General features: G+C 43.8%; 1 protein-coding gene across 1 annotated transcript in view; it reads right to left on the bottom strand.

The window, feature by feature from the left end:
- Positions 1–661: 661 nt before the first annotated feature.
- The window catches only part of wrn (WRN RecQ like helicase), a 41,121-nt gene continuing 20,462 nt past the window's right edge, over positions 662–21,320 (bottom strand). The window contains 12 exon segments of the mRNA XM_064943461.1: positions 662–970; positions 5,160–5,312; positions 5,478–5,711; positions 8,293–8,456; positions 9,263–9,425; positions 9,858–9,989; positions 10,217–10,260; positions 10,263–10,330; positions 11,224–11,336; positions 11,796–11,883; positions 12,192–12,265; positions 12,781–12,841. Of these exon segments, the coding sequence (XP_064799533.1) occupies positions 857–970; positions 5,160–5,312; positions 5,478–5,711; positions 8,293–8,456; positions 9,263–9,425; positions 9,858–9,989; positions 10,217–10,260; positions 10,263–10,330; positions 11,224–11,336; positions 11,796–11,883; positions 12,192–12,265; positions 12,781–12,841 (1,408 nt within the window). The 3' untranslated portion in view covers positions 662–856.

Genomic DNA, 21,320 nt, shown 5'->3' with positions numbered 1-21,320 from the left:
ATAATAACTGCAGTAGTACTGGCCAATGCACGGATACACATGCAGTCGTGGCTTTACTGCAAGAATCACTATGAACTGTGATGTCTTTTATCCAGGCAAAATGTGAAGCAAAGAGAACCACTATAATCTGTAAACATTAAGTGATCAGATCTACTCTGAACCTCTCCTGTTTTTAAAAATGGTCAGGTCTCAAACTTTAAAAGAGCCTCCAGAACAGGAAATCAGCATTTGATAGTCTTATAATTGGTACAGTTCTCTTCCCACCAGGATCAAACTGTGACAAATTAAGTCTTGCCAGTTACTCTCAATAGAAAGTAGTGTCTGCAGACACACTAATCTGAACCAGGATTAAAATGTCCACATGGATGTAAAAGCCCTGTATTTGCTAATCTCTTAACCTTAAAATGTAATTATTGAAGGTCTGTACAGGATTTGAATGAATGACAAATACCTTAGCTCAGCAACAAACTGAATGATCTCTGTGAAAAGGTCATTTTACCAATGATACATATGTTAACGAGTTGTATATTTTACAACATACTAATAATTATCTTATCAACTTGGCACAGTTACATTAGGTACTTCTCACTTGCGGGTACTAATTTAACAAGATGCAACTCATTAAGAAATAAGATTACTCCATGACTCAATCATACTACCCAATGATTACCTCTAAAATACTGTACATTCAAGTTGTATCTTTATTACAAGAAGTTTTACATAATGACATGTTTTACATTAATTAGTCTGCTATGTTACATTGTTAAGCTGGAAATCAACACCTTATTTGCTATTTTTTAATAAAGAAAATAAGAAACATTTGGTCAGTAAGAATAATTTGTTGGTCACTGGTCAGTTACGAAAAAAGTCCTTTGTTCTTTTTGGTTTTCTTTGTACAGGCCAAAGAACTTGAACCTCTTGGTAGTTCAGCCCAGTCTGGTAGTTTTCTCTTCGCCGGCTGGCTGACATTCTGTGGAGAGATGAACATGTATTGACAACAATGAGTCCACTGAAAACTATCAAAGCTCTACACTGATTAAGTGACCTTTCTATCCCCAGACCCAGCGTTCCCCACTTCTGGTCACCCCCCGGCGTTTCCCCACCTCCGGTCGCCCCCCGGCGTTTCCCCACCTCCGGTCGCCCCCCAGTGTTTCCCCACCTCCGGTCGCCACCCAGCGTTTCCCCACCTCCGGTCGCCCCCCAGCGTTTCCCCACCTCCGGTCGCCCCCCAGCGTTTCCCCACCTCCGCCCCCAGCGTTTCCCCACCTCCGCCCCCCAGCGTTTCCCCACCTTCCCCCCCACCCCACCTCCGGTCGCCCCCAGTGTTTCCCCACCTCTGGGCCGCCCCCAGCGTTTCCCCACCTCCGGTCGCCCCCCAGTGTTTCCCCACCTCCGTTTCCCACCTCAGGTCGCCCCAGTGTTTCCCCCCCAGTGTTTCCCCACCTCTGGTCGCCACCCAGTGTTTCCCCACCTCCCCCCAGTGCCACCCAGTGTTTCCCCACCTCCGGTCGCGCCCCAGTGTTTCCCCACCTCCGGTCGCCACCCAGTGTTTCCCCACCTCCGGTCGCCACCCAGTGTTTCCCCACCTCTGGTCGCCCCCCAGTGTTTCCCCACCTCTGGTCGCCCCTACCAGTGTTTCCCATCTTAATTACACCTCCGGTCGCCCCCAGCGTTTCCCCACCTCCCATGGAAAACACGCCCCCAGTGTTTCCCCACCTCTGGTTTTGCGCCCCCAGTGTTTCCCCACCTCTGGTCGCCCCCCAGTGTTTCCCCACCTCCGGTCGCGCCCCAGTGTTTCCCCACCTCCGGTCGGATGGATGGATGATGGATGCAATTAACCCCCCCCTCGATTTTATTTGTCCATAGAACCGTTGTGTTTAACATTTCCCAGCTTTTATTATTTGTTGTAAGAAATGTCTTCTATAAATCAAATTAGATTTGAAGTAACTTCTAATATGCGTACTTAACACCCATTAAAGGTACGTGCTGTTAACATAATTAACAAAAACAGCAATTTTTGTATTTATATTTACCTTTATAAGAACAAGTTATTTTATGGTGAGGCTTGTGGTGTCTCCTGAAGCTAGACAGAGATTAGAAAAAGTAGCTCTGGTGAATAAACCACACTGGGTTAGGAGTCCGACCTACAGTACGTGACCTATTGGTTGGGTAAATAGAGACGCCATGCAGCCGATAACACTACTCTTACTGAAAAGCTCAGGGGTTCTCAGTGACTCTCTGTGTCTCCTCAAGTCAGAGATACAAACATGCTTAGAAGGCCAGAATGACTTAAGCTACAAAATAAATAGAGGTTGAGGAATGCACACAAACCTCAGACAATAAACCCCCCGTCTGTGGCACCTCTGATATATACGACGAAGAGTTCTAAAAACAAAGCTGGCATATTAGTGTCCTGGTCCTGTGATTGAAAACCAACCACAATAAAATAAACAAGCTGGTGTCAAAACAACTGTATAAAGTCTATATGAGAAATAGATCTCTTGGCCACACAGCATGATAAAAACGGGATCTGGACTTCAATCTATTTGATGGGCATGTCATAATGGAGTATAGGAAATATGTACCAGCACAAATTTGTAACGTCCAAATGTGCCGAGAGACAATAATGCATTGCTAGACTGCTACAATTGGTTGGACCTGGAGACTAAACTGGACTTCCAGGATCCTCCTTTGGTCTAGTGTCCGCAGTCCATTGTAGGTCTATGTGAGTCTCATGCACGCAACTGCATCAATACAAGACACACAAGCGTGCTATCCAACATCGGATTACCATCCATCACAATTCCTCCTAAGCCGTTTATCTGACCCCTCTAAATGTAATTTCCTTGAGGAGAGCATTTTTTTTTTGTTAGTCTCCCTCAATCTCATTGGTGCTAAATCTTTAGTGACCTCACCGCCACCGCTCGGTGAAGGGGAGAACAGATCCGGTTGTTGATCTATTTAGAGGGAGCTCTAATGCACATATTGATCTACAGGTTACCATGAATAGGAGGCAGGCACAGTGGAGCGTGCGGAGAAGGTGGAAAAAAGAAAGCTTTCAAGTACACATTCACATCAACAGTGAATGATTGAGGGTTTTTCTTTGATGAGAAACACTGATAAAAAAACAAACTCAAATTGATCATGGTGAAGAAATGCAGTCAGTTGTGGAGAGACAGACAAACTCAACAGTCTGCTGACCACTGCAGCCCGGTCCCAGCTCTTGACCACTGCAGACTGTTCTGTCCACACCTGGTTCCAGCTCTTGACCACTGCAGACCCTCGCCACAGCAGGGGTGTCCAGTGGCCTTTAACCCACGAGTCCCACCACGACGCCGGCGCCATTTGGACTTCTAACCCCTTTTAAACATGGTGTGTTTGAGCTAAAAAGAGGGCTGAGCCAGAGCGGTGTTTATGAGACAAGGGCGGATCCCGAAGGGGGCCGGGTCTTTTGACAAAAACGTCTATAAAATCCGATTGGTTTGAGCTACAATCTATTAAAAAGCTATGAAAAGCTGAGACTCACAAACACAGATTTTGTTATATAAGAGTCATTATGGTAAGGGGTTCAAAAAAGGGAAATCATATACTGTAATAAGTTGCTGTCAAACTCAACACAGTAGTCACTGACTAGTTGGATATTAATTTCCCATAGAGCAAACCATTTCTGTACTTACAGCCTTCTATAAACTCATTTATCAGGTTTTTGCTTTGGTGGACTTTATATATTTTTTTTTATTGATATTTGTCCATAAAACTCATGAATGCAACAGTTTATATCAAATAGTGTTGTGTTCTACTTGTAGCTCTGGTTGTCCTGAACAGGACATGGTACAACAATTCATTGTGAGGCTCAATATAAGGACTGGACATGCAGATAAATGAAAGTCAGATAAATGAAAAGCCGATTTTTGCAGGGGTCTCGGGACTGATGGGGTTAAAGGAGGTCAAAGGGCGCTCAAGATGCTCCCGCTGAGCGCTGACCCCAGGTCAGAGGTTAAACGTAAACCAGCTCCAGGCAAAGCCAGGGCACACTCATCTCGTTAGACGGGGGACACCGCGTTTCCATCGATCCTCCCGTGTGGGATTAGCGAGATCCAAGGGTCACGACCCTCTGGAGAACGTCACAAATAAACAAAGCCCTTTGTGGCAAATAACAATTAACTCTGCATTAACCAGAGGGTCTGTGTGTTCGCCTGACTGGGGCGGGTGGACATCGTGCTGTGGGCTCATCTGGCGCAGATCTGTTAATGTTTTGGATTTATGGTGAATTCCTGCATGTCAGAGCACAAAATCACCACCTGTGTCATCAGGGAGATCTCTTAAGTTGCACGCAATCGTCGCCATTAAACAGCTGTCAAACAATCTGCTCTGTTGCGCTGTGAAAACCACAACTGGCAGGGGTCTAAAGATGAACCAGTGGCGACCATCTTATCACCACAACTGTGTGACGGTATTTCTAGTCACACTGCCAGACGGACACCAGAATGACTACAAAACGACCAGTTCGTGGATGCATAACACATCCTTTCAGTGGGTCAATGACACTACTTCCCTTTCTATTGAGGGCCTTTAGCTACAGGAGTGGGTGAGATAGAATTGGGCTTGATGGACGGTATTACCAACTGGATTTATGCTAATGAGTTCAGCTCCATCCAATTATACGTGGAAATGAGGACCTTAGCGTGGACACCCTGGGAAGAGAGATCAACAGTTGAACAAGAGCACTGACATTGACCTAGAGAGCGCCACACACTGGAAGTACAGACTGGAGTTTTCCCAGGGTTTTGAAAAGGCTTACTGAGTCGTTTCTTTAATGCAAGGAAAGGGATTTCTGGGAGCCAATTATTAAGTTGATGGAAGCCGGATGCTGATGAGAGCAGATATTTAACCTCCTCTGCCTTATTGATGATTAAATCCACAGTTAATGTCTTAAAAAGTGATCCATTGAAAATAATAGGTATTCATGGCCTTTGTTGAAATGTAAGAAATATTTTCTGTATCATCACGTACCCTACACATTGACACTTGTTATGTTTGTGAATCAAACGTGTCTATCTCGCTGAAATAATAGGTCTGGTACATCGTTTCATATCGTGAGTGAAATCCACTTTTTCTAGGCTGAGAGAAACACACAACAGCAAGTCAATAAGTTCTACCTGAGGGGAGTCACTGAAGAGTTCCTGTGTGTCATCATCCAGTGGCTCTTGGTTCCAGGATGCCAGCTTCACTGCACTGGTTTGGGGGACAGACTTGGCGGCTGCAGTAAGAGCCTTAGGTGCAAGGACATACTCTGAGACGGGACCCACTTCCTACCAGGGAGAGAAAAGACATCATCTTTAGTAGGAGACACATTGACTGAGACATACTGCAAATCATGTTAGTCCACAAATGAAGATAGGTTTCCGCAGAGGAGTATTGGTGTAAAAAGTACAGGCTCGTTTTAAATCAGTTTGTCTTTGTTAGCTGAACATTACCTCTGGCATTGGAAGATCCCTGAACAGGTCATCCTCTTCCATACTCATCTCCATCTCGTCTGGGAGTCCGACTGCTAACCAACCAACCGGTTGGGCTGGGGATAGCTCCACTGGGGATGGCTGGGCTGGGGATAGTTTGATGGGGGCTGGCGATAGCTCTACTGGGGCAGGCTGGGCTGGGTCTTTTTCTATCCTCACTGGCTTGTTGACGGAAAGTTCTCTCACCGGTTTGTCCTGGAAGAAACACACAAATGAAGTGCCTACTTAGTGCTAGTGAATGATGTCACATATGACTTGAGAGCTGGATTCCATTAGGAGCTAGTATTAACAACTGCAACGAAATCCTACCCAAACTGACAGTGTCAAATATCACTATGAGCCACTAACATGGACTCAACAGCAACGAGGGAGATGACTCCCATGTAGAAGTGGGCCAGTGGTGTGAAAAACCTCCCAAGCTGCTTTCACATCTGGAGAGGGCAGTGGGGCTGAGGACAGGGGCCAGGCTGGGTCATGAAGCTTGGCTGGGGCATGGGGCCGGGCTTGTCGTGCTGCGTCAGCCTTTAAGGTCCCCTGTAGTAATCAGTCTGAGAGGATGGCACCAGATGTCAGCCTAGCCTGTAAAGCCTGTCCCCTTAATGGGGACGAGAGCAGCCTGAGAGATTGTGCTCTGCACTGACGAGAGTGGCCATAGAGGGAGAGGAGGAGGAGGAGGAGGAGAAGAGAGTGGGGAAAGAGAGAAAGAGGACATGTACAGAAAGAGAGAGAGATAGAGACTATAGGGCACAACTTTAGGGCTGGAGATGTCATTATACCTTCACCTTGAGGGAGTTGTTATCAACCACGCTGAGAAATTAACTGTCACACAGGTGTATTTGAAAGGCATACATTAGCTGAGAAGGCTTTGTCACGGACACAATCTGAATATAAAATGACATATATCCACGGTGAAATGTGCAGTAACACTTATCACAACGTGAGTCCATGCAACTTGTGACGCACATTTTTTTCACCTGAACTTATTTAGGCTTGCCGTAACAAAGGGGTTGAATACTTATTGACACAAGACATTTCAGCTTTCATTTTATTTGTAAACATTTCTCCAAACATAATTCCACTTTGGCGTTATGGGGTATTGTGTGTAGACCACTGGCACAAAATCTCAATTTAATCCATTTTCAATTCAGGCTGTAACACAACAAACTGTGGAAAAAGTCAGGGGGTGTGAAAACTTTAAGGCACGGTAGATAGTAGCGTTGTTCATCAGGAGCAGTGATATGTACATCAAATGATGGCTACATTCTAGGCTTGATAAGGATGAATAAACTACCTGGCATCAGTGCATTTCTAATCAGAAAGTAGGATCCGTGCTGACTACAGGGGAGCGAGACCCTCATGAGACACTTACACCATTTGTACCCCAACGAAGGAGAAATAAACCAAGGCAATACAGTGGTGTAACGCTTCGATCACGACAGCGTCATTGCATTTTGGTACACCACATGGTCTGGTGCGGTGTGTCACAGCATCATTGGACTGCGCTTGTTGTCATTGCAGGCAATCTCAATGCTGTCCATTACAGGGAAGACATCCTCCTTATGTGGTACCCTTCCTGCAGGCTCATCCTGACATGACCCTCCAGCATGACAATGCCACCAGCCACAATGCCACCAGACATACTGCTTGTTCTGTGTGTGATTTCCTGCAAGACAGGAATGCCAGTGTTCTGCCATGGCCAGCGAAGAGCCCGGATCTCAATCCCATTGAGCACGTCTGGGACCTGTTAGATCGGAGGGTGAGGGCTAGTGCCATTCCCCCCAGAAATGTCCGGAAACTTGCAGGTGCCTTGGTGGAAGAGTGGGTTAACATCTCACAGCAAGAACTGGCAAATCTGGTGCAGTCCATGATGAGGAGATGCAATGCAGTAATTAATGCAGCTGGTGGCCACACCATATACCGACTGTTACTTTTGATTTTGACTTTTGTTCAGGGACACATTATTATATTATATTTCTGTTAGTCACATGTCTGTGGAACTTGTTCAGTTTATGTCTCAGTTATTGAATCTTGTTAAACAAATATTTACACATGTTAAGTTTGCTGAAAATTAACACAGTTGACAGTGAGAGGAAATTATTTTTTTTGCTGAGTTTATCACAATTTCCTCCCCCCATCTCAAAATGGATTGGTTTTGACCGTTTGGAAGTAACATCATTTCTTTCCTCCCGCATCAGCGATGCAGCGCACCTCGTAAAACGTGATTGCTGTCCTTGTAATGAAATCATCAACTTTACCCTGTATATCTAAAAATGACCATAAAACACTGATTGTTAACTAAAACTATTTCGGATGGTGAACCTGAAAAATCTAAATCAAATCTATTGTAATCCCCATTCAGCAGGTATAGCCAGGTGAGTTCTCTTTTCTATTCTGGTAAAAACACCATTTCCAACAGCGCCTATGTCATGTGATAGTTTTGTGGTCACAACTAATAAAGCCATATATCGTACAAGCCATTTTAGCATTTGAATGCTGAAGGCAAAGAGCAGATGTGCAAGATCAGGTCACATGTCACATAAGATGTTTTCGGAAGGCAGACCGTAATATGAGCAACAACTGTTAGTGAACCGGCGATTCGTAACGTTTGAATTGCTTTCCTGACCGATGCATCCTACATTTGGATCAGTTTGGAGTCCGTGGACCAATGCACTAGTATCTTAAACACTTGAATCTGGGACCGATGCGTATTTGTGAATCCCTAGATAAAAGCGTCTGCTAATTGACAGATATTATATAACAAAAATCTTATATTGACCTCGGGTTCTATCCAGGTGAGCTCAGGCTGCTGTAGGCTGGTGGAAACAGCAGGTGGGGCCGTGGGCATCCCCTGTCTCTGCAGCAGCTCCACAGTCAACTGGATGAGGAAGGTGCTAATGTCGTCGGGGACTCTGGCTCGAATGGCTTTGATGTCACTGAGGTCTGGGGAGAGGATACGTTAGTCAAGAGCGACAAGGTTTGTCAGTGTGGAGAGAAAGAAGGGGGGGAGGGTTCTCAATTAGATAAAAAAAAATATCAGAATTAGGCTGCCTGTATTAATGTAGCCGACGCGTCTCAGAGTAAAAGTACAGGTCTTGGATCGGTTTTGACTTTTACATCATATTGAAAAAGAGGGGGAACCTGATCCAAGAAAAGCACTCCTTCTCAGGAGTTGTTTCTGATCTGGGAAATCTGCTGGCCCTAAACCATGTCAGGACGTGATAAACAATCTTATCTTGGTAAATAAAGTTGAAAGTAGCCTGGAACAGTCTGTTTCTGCCCCTTCACAATGACAACAATGGAGTTGGCAAGAGCATAAACAGAACTGGGACCAGGCTACAGAAGTAGACAACAGATCTGGGACCAGGCTACAGAAGGAGACAACAGATCTGGGACCAGGCTACAGAAGGAGACAACAGATCTGGGACCAGGCTACAGAAGGAGATAACAGATAGACAACTCTGGGACCAACAGAACTGGGACCAGATCTGGGACCAGGCTACAGAAGTAGACAACAGATCTGGGACCAGGCTACAGAAGGAGACAACAGATCTGGGACCAGGCTACAGAAGGAGACAACAGATCTGGGACCAGGCTACAGAAGGAGACAACAGATCTGGGACCAGGCTACAGAAGGAGACAACAGATCTGGGACCAGGCTAGTGTTTAATGTAGAGTTTTTCTCAACCTAGATAAGACTTTGAGATCTAATCTTATTTTGAGCGATACAGGAAGTGACATGTCCGTACCAGAGTTGACAGGGTGTGACTGGATGATGCGGCTGACAGTAGTTCGTATGGCGGTTGTTAGACCAGCTCTCTCTGTGTCCAGTGGGTGGTTTGCCCTGAAGGCCTGGATCAGCTGAGTTTCTAGCACAGCAACGGGTAAACTGCGGACATCAGACACCTGCCTCTGAACACAACACACACATATCTTTAAGAACAACACTTTACATGCCTCTAGTGCTCATAATGGACGGTGTCAGTTGAGGAGCACAGTAGGTGGAAATTGAATTCATGTCTGTGCACCTAAATCGTCCATCGTCCTCGATGTCCAGATATATGCATGTTAGTGGTGGTATGTATATCAAATTTGAATACAGCCCTAAATTGAAAATATAGATATTTTTTATTATACCAAACTAAGTAGAGCCGTACTGGCCTGGTTTGACTTCCACCATAGTTGTAGAAACTGTAGGAGAAAGGCTCATGTAGAAAGATTCTCCCAGCAAGCATAGCGTGCTTCTTAATGGTATGACATTGTGAAAAGGATACGATCTACAATTGAAATAAATAAAACGAGATGCCCATTTCATGTAGTCAGGACTAAACAGGGCTCTCTAACCATGCTCTTTCCCTCCTCCTGGAACAGTCTGTAGGTGATGGCAATACTGTTAGGTAGAGAGGAGGACCTCCCAGTCACCGCCCCTCTAACGCTCTCTGGACCTGGGGCTGAAGCTAGAATCGAGGAGTCCACCTGGACAACAGACAAGAGTTTAAGACATTGTTGAATGTACAACAACAACAATAGTCTGTACAAGTACCAGCCAATGTGTGGTTTGCCATGTTGTTGGTAGTAGAATCTGGGAAAACACATTTAGGAACACGTAATGAGGCCAATTGTTATGATCATGTAGGATTAACTTATGGTTTATGTTAGTCGAATCATAGCCTATGCCTGTCTCAATTATGGACATGACTTACCTTCAAGTTGTGAAGCTCACAGAAACTTGCTATGGTTTTGAGGAGGGTATAAGCATGCTGGACTTTGCCTCAGAAACACCATCCACTTGCTTCAGACTGGACACAGTGCACGGCCTGCAAAACACCAACACCAACATCAACATCAACTAGCAAAGAGTACACTGATTTTTAAAAACTATTTTCCATGTTGACATTTAAAGATGATTACATTCTTAAAAAGAGATTATTACTCACTAGTAGTTATTTTAATACAGCAGAATGTGAAATGATAATTACATTTATGAATGAATGAACACAGATCTGGCCAAAGAACCAGGGAGGTCTGTGGCTATGACCCGTTTTGACCACCAGCGTTGTTAACCTGAAAACGTTTGATTACCAGTCAAACGTTTGGACACACCTACTCATTCAAGGGTTTTCCTTTTAACACATTGTAAAATAATAGTGAAGACATCAGAACTATGAAATAACACATATGGAATCTTGTAATGTTAAATCAAAATATTCATGAGGTCATCTGGAATGCATTTCAATTAACAGGTGTGCCTCGTTAAAAGTTAATTTGTGGAATTTCTTTCCTTCTTAATGCGTTTGAGCCAATCAGTTGTGTTGTGACACGGTAGGGTTGGTATACAGAAGATAGCCCTATTTGGTAAAAGACCAAGTCCATATTGTGTCAAGAACAGCTCAAAAAAGCAAAGAGAAACGACAGTTCACATGAAGGCAAAGGGTGGCTACTTTCAAGAATCTAAAATACATTTTGATTTGTTTAACACTTTTTTTGGTTACTACATGATTCCATGTGTCATTTCATAGTTTTAATGTCTTCACTACTTTTCTACAATGTAGAAAAAAAAAACCTTGAACGAGTAGGTGTCCAAACTTTTGACTGGGACTGTACATGTCCCACTAAATTCAAAACTAATTATGACTACCGACTCCTGACAAGTGAACAGGACGAAGTGAGTCACCATACATGAAGGCAGACCCCCATCAACCCACTGTACCTCATCTTGGCCATTTCCAGGAGGATTTTGTTGGTGGCCAGTATGGCCGGTGGGATGTCCTTCTCACTGGCCAGTTTCTGTCGTTCAGCAACCAGCTTGGCGTACAACGCCGTCTATGGAACAACAAATTACAGAGATATTTACAAGAGAGGAACATCAGCAAGAATCAACAAATTATGACATGTAATGCAATGAGCTACAGGCAGCATACGAGAAGCCTGCTTTTCTTTTGAATCCTATCTGAAATTACAGTACACTGACTATGAAACGAGAGGCTCTGCAAGATCACGTTTCACAGCATATATTTCTATGGGAGGCAGCACATTGATGGGGACTTACATACTTATTATGGACAATGATCTTGTAAGTGTTCTACATGTTATTTATTTTGTATTCTTTTCTTATGTCTGCCAGTCTTTGTGCAAATGTGATGTGTGTCACTGTACTTTGTCTTGTAATTGATGTAATCGAATGACCTTTTGGGGACGATAACGATTTATTGAATTGACTGGTTTCATCAAATAGAGTGCACCTTAAAAAGGGAGTATGGATTATTGTTCTGTTGACTCTACCTGCAGTTCAAGCTCTCTGGCGGAGATGGGGGCTGGCTGTGGTTTGGACACCGCTACCTGGGTCAACAACTTGGATGGCGTCCTGTCACTAAAAATATGTGACGAAAAGCCATCAAACCTGAGAATTCACATCTTTCTATAACCCAAGGGCTGGTTTCCAGAACACAGATCAAGCCTCGTCTTGGAATAAAAAGCATTAATCAATGGAAAAGTTGCATTGAAAGGGCTTTTTGTCCAAGACTTAACTTGGTATCTGGGAAACCATACACTTTAATTAAAATATTCACCTAATGTGTTGTCAGAGGTTTCTCACTACAAAATTGGATCCGAACAAACTAAGTACACATAAACACGCAAATATCATGTCCTCTATTCTCGACATCAACCTCTTCATACCTGCTAGATGACATGTCCAACTTCGGGATAGATTTGCTGTTGACTGGCCTACAACAGACATTTAACCTACTGTTCTGTGGAGAGACAGGAAAAATCACAGTTGACATATTCAACACTTGACATATTCAACACATTGACCGTCAAACATTTTCCATCACTAACATGCACTTCAATAGTGTTGTTGCATGAAAAAGTATTTCAGTTGGCACTTAAGTGTTACGAAAAATTGAAATAGGCCCACTATAAACTAAGTACAACTTATAAAGGCATAAATAAAGCATACATAAAGGCTACATAAACACCACATAAAGGCTTCACAAATCTAGAAGCGCATTTATCAATTGTGTATAAACATAGTGTGTTATGACATTTGGCAGCTCACCCTACAGTGGGAAGGACCTGTCACCTTTTACACAGAATTTATAGAGTATGACATACGCTTATAGATTTGCGAAGCATTTATGTAGTGCCTATGTAGCCTTTATAAGTTGTACTTTGTTTAAAGTGGGACCTAATGATCAGATCTGTAAAAACATTAGCGATGGAGGCTAGTCATTCTCTCTGTACCAATCCTCCAGAACACACTCACCTGAGAGGTGGAATACTGTCGGTCAGGGGCACTAGTGGTGGCTGCAGGGTTCTGCTTTCGTCTGAAATCAGCGGCACACAGAGCTTTTTGTACTGGGTTGACAAAATTCCCTGTGACTACTCACCAATGATTGAATAGCTATTTGTAACATGAAGACACCGAACTATTGGTGAGTGTTCACCAAACAGCCTACACAGTACCAGATGACCAGACGACAGACAAAGGTGACATTTCAATACAATTAAAACATGTTTAGTGAGCTTTGCATTTTTTCGAGGCATTTGATAATTGATCACTCTTCTGTTAGGAGGAAACAGAACACAGCTCCACAAAATAACACAGCCAATGTGACTTGCTCTAAGAGTAAGCATTTACTAAATGACTAAACTGTAAAAATGTAAAAGAAAGTCAAGGGCAGAACTTGACTGGAAGCCAAAGAAAACACGTGTGTGTGTGCGTGTGTGTGTGTGCGTGTGCGTGTGTGTAGAGAGCCAGAAAGGCGCACTATGAAAAAGAGAGGAAAAAGATATGAAAGCCAACACATTGATACATCCAGGAGCCATATCATGGTGGTGATTTTCACCATTTCACACTCATTTAAAAGGACAGCTGCAGGATGGTGGAGCCAGGGAAGAATATGGAGGCCTTGTCAAGAACAAGGGAGTTTTAAAATAATGCTTTGGCTACACTAACCTCCACTACACAGCTCTCAGTGATGCTGACAAGCTGATGACATTCCAGAGGCATCGCGTCTGCGCCACACACACACACACACACTAATAATCCCAAATAACTTCCCTTTCCCAAAGCCTGGAAAATCTGGAATTACACTAAATATTATAAACATGTCATTATGCAACAGAATATACAAAAGTCGTCTAGAATTACAGCTTTTTCTCAAATCTAACAAAAATGTATGTCACATGCACCGAATACAACGGGTGTAGACTTAACCGTGAAAATAGTAACAAGAGGAATAAAATACACAAGAAAGGAGCTATACCTTTATTTAACTAGGCAAGTCAGTTAAGAACAACTTCTCATTTTCAATGACGGCCTACTCCGGCCAAACCCGGACGACGCTGGGCCAATTGTGCAACGCCCTATGGGACTCCCAATCCCGGCCGGATGTGATACAGCCTGGATTCGGGAACCAGGGACTGTAGTGACGCCTCTTGCACTGAGATGCAGTGTCTTAGACCGCTGCCCCACTCGGGAGCCGAGTACAGGGAGTACCAGATCAATGTGTAGCTATATACAGGGAGTACCAGATCAATGTGTAGCTATATACAGGGAGTACCAGATCAATGTGTAGCTATATACAGGGAGTACCAGATCAATGTGTAGCTATATACAGGGAGTACCAGATCAATGTGGAGATATATACAGGGAGTACCAGATCAATGTGTAGCTATATACAGGGAGTACCAGATCAATGTGTAGCTATATACAGGGAGTACCAGATCAATGTGTAGCTATATACAGGGAGTACCAGATCAATGTGGAGATATATACAGGGAGTACTAGATCAATGTGGAGATATATACAGGGAGTACCAGATCAATGTGGAGATATATACAGGGAGTACCAGATCAATGGTTTAGGTAACCATTAATGAACTATTTAGCAGTCTTATGGCTAGGGGGCAGAAGCTGTCTTGGAGCCTGTTTTCCAGCTGTATTTTATGTGAATTTACTGTACAGATTTCAGAGATTTAATTTCATGCCAAATGCCAGGAGATATGCCCCATTTGGCACCTCAACATTGTGTTAACTTTGATCTCTTTGATGTTTTTACAAACTGTTTTGTTGATGTGTGGCAACAGCCGGTTGCGCCTATAGCCCTATTCGCTCAGGATTTGTTTTACTGGGGAGGATCGGGACGTACAATTATGTGCACAAGCACAAATCACCACATCCGTCATTTAAGTCCGGTCCAAATATGCCATGTGGGTCATTTTTACAAAGCAGGAGAATAATAATTCCAACCGGGAAAAAACAAAAACAGTTTATCGATTAAATCCAAGGTCCTCTGAATAGAGTCCCATGCGAATCGACATCCCTGTGTATTGGGAGAAATGTCTGCGTTTGTTACTCGCGGATTGAGCAAGAAAACAATAACTAGGTCAAATAAATGCATGCTTATAACAAAGTGCTGCTCAAAGCCTACAGAACCGTGAAAAAATATTTATCCCCTTTCTAAGTGTTCTGCACATTTTAGATACTGAATGTTATCAGATCAACCAAAACCTAGTATTAGATAAAGGGAACAAATCACAATATTTACATATTTATTTAATTTATTTCATAAGGTTATGGAAAACCCAATGCCCCTGTGTGGCCTCCCTTCCACTCAATAACTGGTTGTGCCACATTGAGCTGCAACGACTGCAAACAAATACTTCCTGTAGTTGTTGATCACTCTCTCACATTGCTGTGGAGGAATTTTGGCCCACTAACAATTAACTTTTTCACGCAATTGGGGAAATGGGTGTTGCGTAACATATATGAATACATTTGTAAACTCAGGTTCCCTTTATCTAATAGTAGGTTTTGGTTGAAGATCTGATAACATTCAGTATGAAAAATAGAGAAACTCAGAACGGGGGCAAATACTTTTTCATGGCACCATGTATATACGTATATTCATAGTACCACTGTATATACGAAGGGCCAACATGTATCAACTTTCACAGTGAATGCTTTTGTTTCTACGTTTTGGTGGTGGTATTGGCGTTCCTCTAAGAGGATGGTGGTATTGGCGTTCCTCTAAGAGGATGGTGGTATGGTGGTGGCGTTCCTCTAAGAGGATGGTGGTATTGGCGTTCCTCTAAGAGGATGGTGGTATTGGCGTTCCTCTAAGGGGATGGTGGTATTGGCGTTCCTCTAAGAGGATGGTGGTATTGGCGTTCCTCTAAGAGGATGGTGTATTGGCGTTCCTCTAAGAGGATGGTGTATTGGCGTTCCTCTAAGAGGACGGTGTATTGGCGTTCCTCTAAGTGGATGGTGGTATTGGCGTTCCTCTAAGAGGATGGTGGTATTGGCGTTCCTCTAAGAGGATGGTGGTATTGGCGTTCCTCTAAGAGGATGGTGGTATTGGCGTTCCTCTAAGAGGATGGTGGTATTGGCGTTCCTCTAAGAGGATGGTGGTACTGGCGTTCCTCTAAGAGGATGGTGGTATTGGCGTTCCTCTAAGAGGATGGTGGTATTGGCGTTCCTCTAAGAGGAGGATGGTGGTATTTCCTCTAAGCGTTCCTCTAAGAGGATGGTGGTATGGCGTTCCTCTAAGAGGTGGTTGGCGTTCCTCTAAGAGGATGGTGGTATTGGTGTTCCTCTAAGAGGATGGTGGTATTGGCGTTCCTCTAAGAGGATGGTGGTATTGGCGTTCCTCTAAGAGGATGGTGGTATTGGCGTTCCTCTAAGAGTTGGCGTTCCTCTAAGAGGATTGGCGTTCCTCTAAGAGGATGGTGGTATTGGCGTTCCTCTAAGAGGATGGTGGTATTGGCGTTCCTCTAAGAGGATGGTGGTATTGGCGTTCCTCTAAGAGGATGGTGGTATTGGCGTTCCTCTAAGAGGATGGTGGTATTGGCGTTCCTCTAAGAGGATGGTGGTATTGGCGTTCCTCTAAGAGGATGGTGGTACTGGCGTTCCTCTAAGAGGATGGTGGTATTGGCGTTCCTCTAAGAGGATGGTGGTATTGCGTTCCTCTAAGAGGATGGTGGTATTGGCGTTCCTCTAAGAGGACGGTGGTATTGGCGTTCCTCTAAGGGGATGGTGGTACTGGCGTTCCTCTAAGAGGATGGTGGTATTGGCGTTCCACTAAGAGGATGGTGGTATTCGCGTTCCTCTAAGAGTTGGCGTTCCTCTATTAGGATGGTGGTATTGGCGTTCCTCTAATAGGATGGTGGTATTGGCGTTCCTCTAAGAGGATGGTGGTACTGGCGTTCCTCTAAGAGGATGGTGGTATTGGCATTCCTCTAAGAGGATGGTGGTATTGGCGTTCCTCTAAGTGGATGGTGGTATTGGCGTTCCTCTAAGACAGGGGTGTCAAAGTCAAATGGACGGAGGGTTCCAAATAAAAAATTTAGCTTCAAGCCGAGGGTGGACTGTTCGAATGTTCATTGAAAAATTTTTAAATGACGTTCCTCATATAGTCTAGTGAACCTAATTGAACCTACTGAAAACCTAACAAATATATTCCAATATGATCAGATAAATAAAGGAATATTTTCTTATGGCTCTGTCAGTAATCTTTAATTTTCAACAGACACAAAAGACAAATTTCCTTTATATAAAAATCCCCATAACATGAACATTAAATGAAAGAAACCGGTATTCAAGGCACCATCAGTAGCCTATATTTTCTATTTTAGCAAAAGTGGGCTAAATTTACTTCAAAGAAAAAAACAATAATAGCAATTTTCTATCATCCACTCAACTGAAATATTTTTAAAATATAATTGGATTGAAATACAATAAAATAAAGTGCAAAAATCTATTAATCAAAAACAACACTTTGTTTAAGGAGAAGTAAAATGCAGTGAAAACAAATATTAAACTTTAACTTTTAAACTTGAACTGAAAAAACTCTAAATATGTGATTGCACAGTAATGTTCACTTGTTTGAGGTTGAGGGTGATACTTGGTGGTGTCCCATCTTTTCCACAAGTTCATCAATGTTTGGGGTAAGGCTCTGAGCTGAGGAAATCCTCAGAATTGAGTGGAGGTGTTCAGCAGTAAGTCGACTAACACTGTCCAAAATTTTTCCTCTGGTTCTGGGGTATAATTACATACTTATCGTTCTCTAGAGATACTAGTTGCGTGTGAATAGGGTATAACTGTGTGATGTTTTGTTCAGGTTCATCAAAGAAAAAAGTTGTTCACACAGGTATGTGCTGCCAAACATAGACAACGTTTGAGCAGCCTGGATGCGTGTGTTCTCTCTCTAGCTGGGGCATTGTGTCGGGAGGAAATGGGTGTTCTCCGCAGCACCCACTGCCGCATATTTTGCCCTCAGTGCATCATTGCATTGGAGGTCAAACAACTCCATTTGGAGGTTTGGTGGTGAGCTTTCCACGTCAACAGCAAATGGGTTACCGAGCAGTTCCAACCTGCTTTTTTGTGCTTCAAAGTCAGCAAATCGGCGTCGAAAGTCAGCGGCAAGCATACCTATTTTATCAGCCAACTGTGCGCTCTCTCGCACTGGTAGAGAGCTTCTCTTTCATGGTCTGGCAGCTGGGAAAGTGGCTCAAATTTTCTTTCCGCATCTGCGTCTCCCACAGAGTCAGTTTGGTTTTAAATGCCTTCACTGTACTGTACTTATCAGAGATGACATGATCTGACCCTGCAGCTGCAAGTTCATTGCATTCAGATGACTCGTAATGTCACACAGAAAAGCCATTTCACACAGAAACATTTCGTCTCGGAGTTGTGTTGTGTCTTTCCCTTTGCTGTCCAAGAACAGACAAATCTCCTCACTAATGCTCGTTCATCTTTGAAGCACCTTTCCCTGGCTTAGCCATCGCACCTCTCCCTGTGATAAGGCAAATCACCATGCTCCGAGTGTTTCTAACTCCGTCAGAAATGCCTTGAACTGGCGGTGATTCAAACCTTTGGCTCTGATAAGTGTTAACTGTGCGCGTGATGATGCTCATTACATGCTCCATTTTCAAGGCTTTACCGCACAACGCTTCCTGGTGTATGATACAATGATAAGCTGTCAGCTCACCTGTCGCGTTTTCCTCTTGCATCTTTTCCCTATCTTCGCCAATGAGTCCGCTCCTGTGTCCACACATCGCAGGTGTGTTCTCCGTCGGTTGTCAAACCCAATGAGTTTTTCCCCTCTCTCTAATGTGGCAGCTCCATCTCATTTACACATCTTGACACCTCTTCATACAAATCATGCCCCGTAGTTGTGCCATGCATAGGACGTAAAGCCAAAAATGAGTGTGTTCTCCTCTGTCACGCTTAGGCTGGAGTCCACTCCGCGGATGAAAATTGACAACTGGGCAATGTCAGAAATGTCGGTGCTCTCATCCACAGCCAAGGAATATGCAATGAAATCTTTCCCTTTTTCACAAGCTGCTCTTTTAGATTGATGGACAACTGGTCTACTCTCTCGGCAATGGTGTTTCTGCTCAGACTCACATTTAAAAAGAGTTGCCTTTTTTCTGGGCAAAGTGTGTTCTCTCCCTCACAAACTTTAATCATGCAGTTTTTGATGAAATCCCCTCCGTAAATGGCCGGGCTGATTTAGCGATCTCTTCTGCCAAAATAAAACTGGCCTTGACAGCAGCCTGGCCTTGTGATTTGGCTTTTTTGAACAGAGCCTGTCGAGATTTGAGGCCTCGTTTTAATTCCTCTGCCTTTTGTAGCCTTTGTTCCATGTCCATATTCTTGTTTTTGTCCGCGTGTTTCGTTTCATAATGTCGTCTCAGATTATACTCTTTCAGTACCGCCACACTTTCTCCACACAGAAGACACACAGGTTTTCCAGCTACCTCCGTGAACATATACTCCGACTCCCACCTTGTTTGAAACCCCCGGTTCTCAGTGTCCACCTTCCGTTTTGCCATTTTTGATGGGTATCTGAAAGTTAATTTTACTGTGATGCTGACGACTGCTGTGCCAATAAATATTGAAATGAAGCAGCCTACTGCTCGGTGCGTCACCGTTGCATTGTGGGAAATGTAGTATTGGTGCGTGTAAAGATCTGCGGGCTGCCGGCTTGCTGCGGTCTGCGGGCCGGTTCTAATAATAAATCAAGATCATCCCAGGGGCCGTAAAAAAACCTTCTCTCGGGCCGGATGTGGCTCTCCCTCTCCTTGACTCTGACATATGTGCTCTAAGAGGATGGTGGTATTGGCGTTCCTCTAAGAGGATGGTGGTATTGGCTCTTCCTCTAAGTGGATGGTGGTACTGGCGTTCTCTCTAAGAGGATGTGGTCTCTCCGTTCCTCTAAGAGGATGGTGGTATTGGCGTTCCTCTAAGAGGATGGTGGTACTGGTGTTCCTCTAAGTGGATGGTGGTATTGGCGTTCCTCTAAGAGGATGGTGGTACTGGCGTTCCTCTAATGAGGATGGTGGTATTGGCGTTCCTCTAAGAGGATGGTGGTACTGGCGTTCTCTAAGAGGATGGTGGTATTGGCGTTCCTCTAAGAGGATGGTGGTATTGGCATTTCTCTAAGTGGATGGTGGTACTGGCGTTCCTCTAAGAGGATGGTGGTATTGTGTTCTTCCTCTAAGAGGATGGTGGTAATGAGTGTGTTCGTTCCTCTAAGAGGATGGTGTGTTCTCTCCCTAATGAGTTCCCTCTCTAAGAGGATGGTGGTGTGTTCTTCCCTCTCTCTCTAATGAGCGTTCCTCTAAGAGGATGGTGGTACTCTCTCCCTCTCTCTCTAATGAGTTCCTCTAAGAGGATGGTGGTACTCGTTCCTCTAAGAGGATGGTGGTTTAAGAGTGGCGTTCCTCTAAGAGGATGGTGGTACTGGCGTTCCTCTAAGAGGATGGTGGTATTGGCGTTCCTCTAAGAGGATGGTGTTCTCTCGTTCCTCTAAGAGGATGGTGGTACTGGCGTTCCTCTAAGAGGATGGTGGTCCCTCTCTCTCTATTGGCGTTCCTCTAAGTGGATGGTGGTACTGGCGTTCCTCTAAGAGTATGGGGAAGGGATCAAGCAATATGCTTTGTGGACTTCAGACAGATGTTGCTCTCTGGTCTTGTGATGAAACAAATGTATTTGTGGTTGAATTTATCCTGCCTGTTGTCTTGGCTTTATATAATCACAGTGGCATATGAACTAGCGGGTTATAGAGCAGAAACAACAATTATCCACAACAGTGTTGTAATAATGGCTTTTTTCCCCCTTGGCTTCACCATTGATTTTACCCACGCACAGCTACCGATTGTGACACTATACCAAAAATTGTGTGGTCTGGTTTAGAAACTTTGGACCCAAACTCAGGTTCTAAGTGTAGTGTGTTCTCTCCCTAATGCCTGTTATTACCTGGACATGTTGAAATATCTTCATGCCTAGAATTTTTTTCCCTTAACTTCCAAGCTTCAATTTATTGAGAGAAAAATAATTATTACAGCAGGCAGTTTGGAAAAGACTAACACTGTCCAAATTTTCCTCTGAAATAATGAACATTCTGGGGTAGGAATAATTACATACCCATCGTTCTCTAGAGATACTAGTTGCGTGTGAATAGGGTATAACATAATTACATAAATGAACACTTTCCCAATCGCTCCTCTGGAAGCTAAGCCAGTCTAGAACAGTTCACAATGCACACATTTTAAGAAAACTGTCTGAAGCTAAGTGAAACGGAGACATACTATCTATCGTTTGTCCAATAAGGAATGCTCATTTTGGTTGTCTTGCAAAATGTTTCACTACGGTGTCCCTAATGAACTCTCGACCCAGATGAGCCTCTCCCATCCTGATGGAAAGGCATTTGTGTTTTCTCCCTCTCTCTAATGAGTGTGTTCTCTCTCTAATGAGTGTGTTCTCTAATGAGTGTGTTCTCTCCCTAATGAGTGTGTT

Source organism: Oncorhynchus masou, chromosome 28, assembly GCF_036934945.1.
Source record: "Oncorhynchus masou masou isolate Uvic2021 chromosome 28, UVic_Omas_1.1, whole genome shotgun sequence".
Lineage (NCBI taxonomy): Eukaryota > Metazoa > Chordata > Actinopteri > Salmoniformes > Salmonidae > Oncorhynchus > Oncorhynchus masou.
The sequence above is the reverse complement of the archived record's forward strand: the minus strand, read 5'-3'. Positions and strand labels throughout refer to the sequence as shown.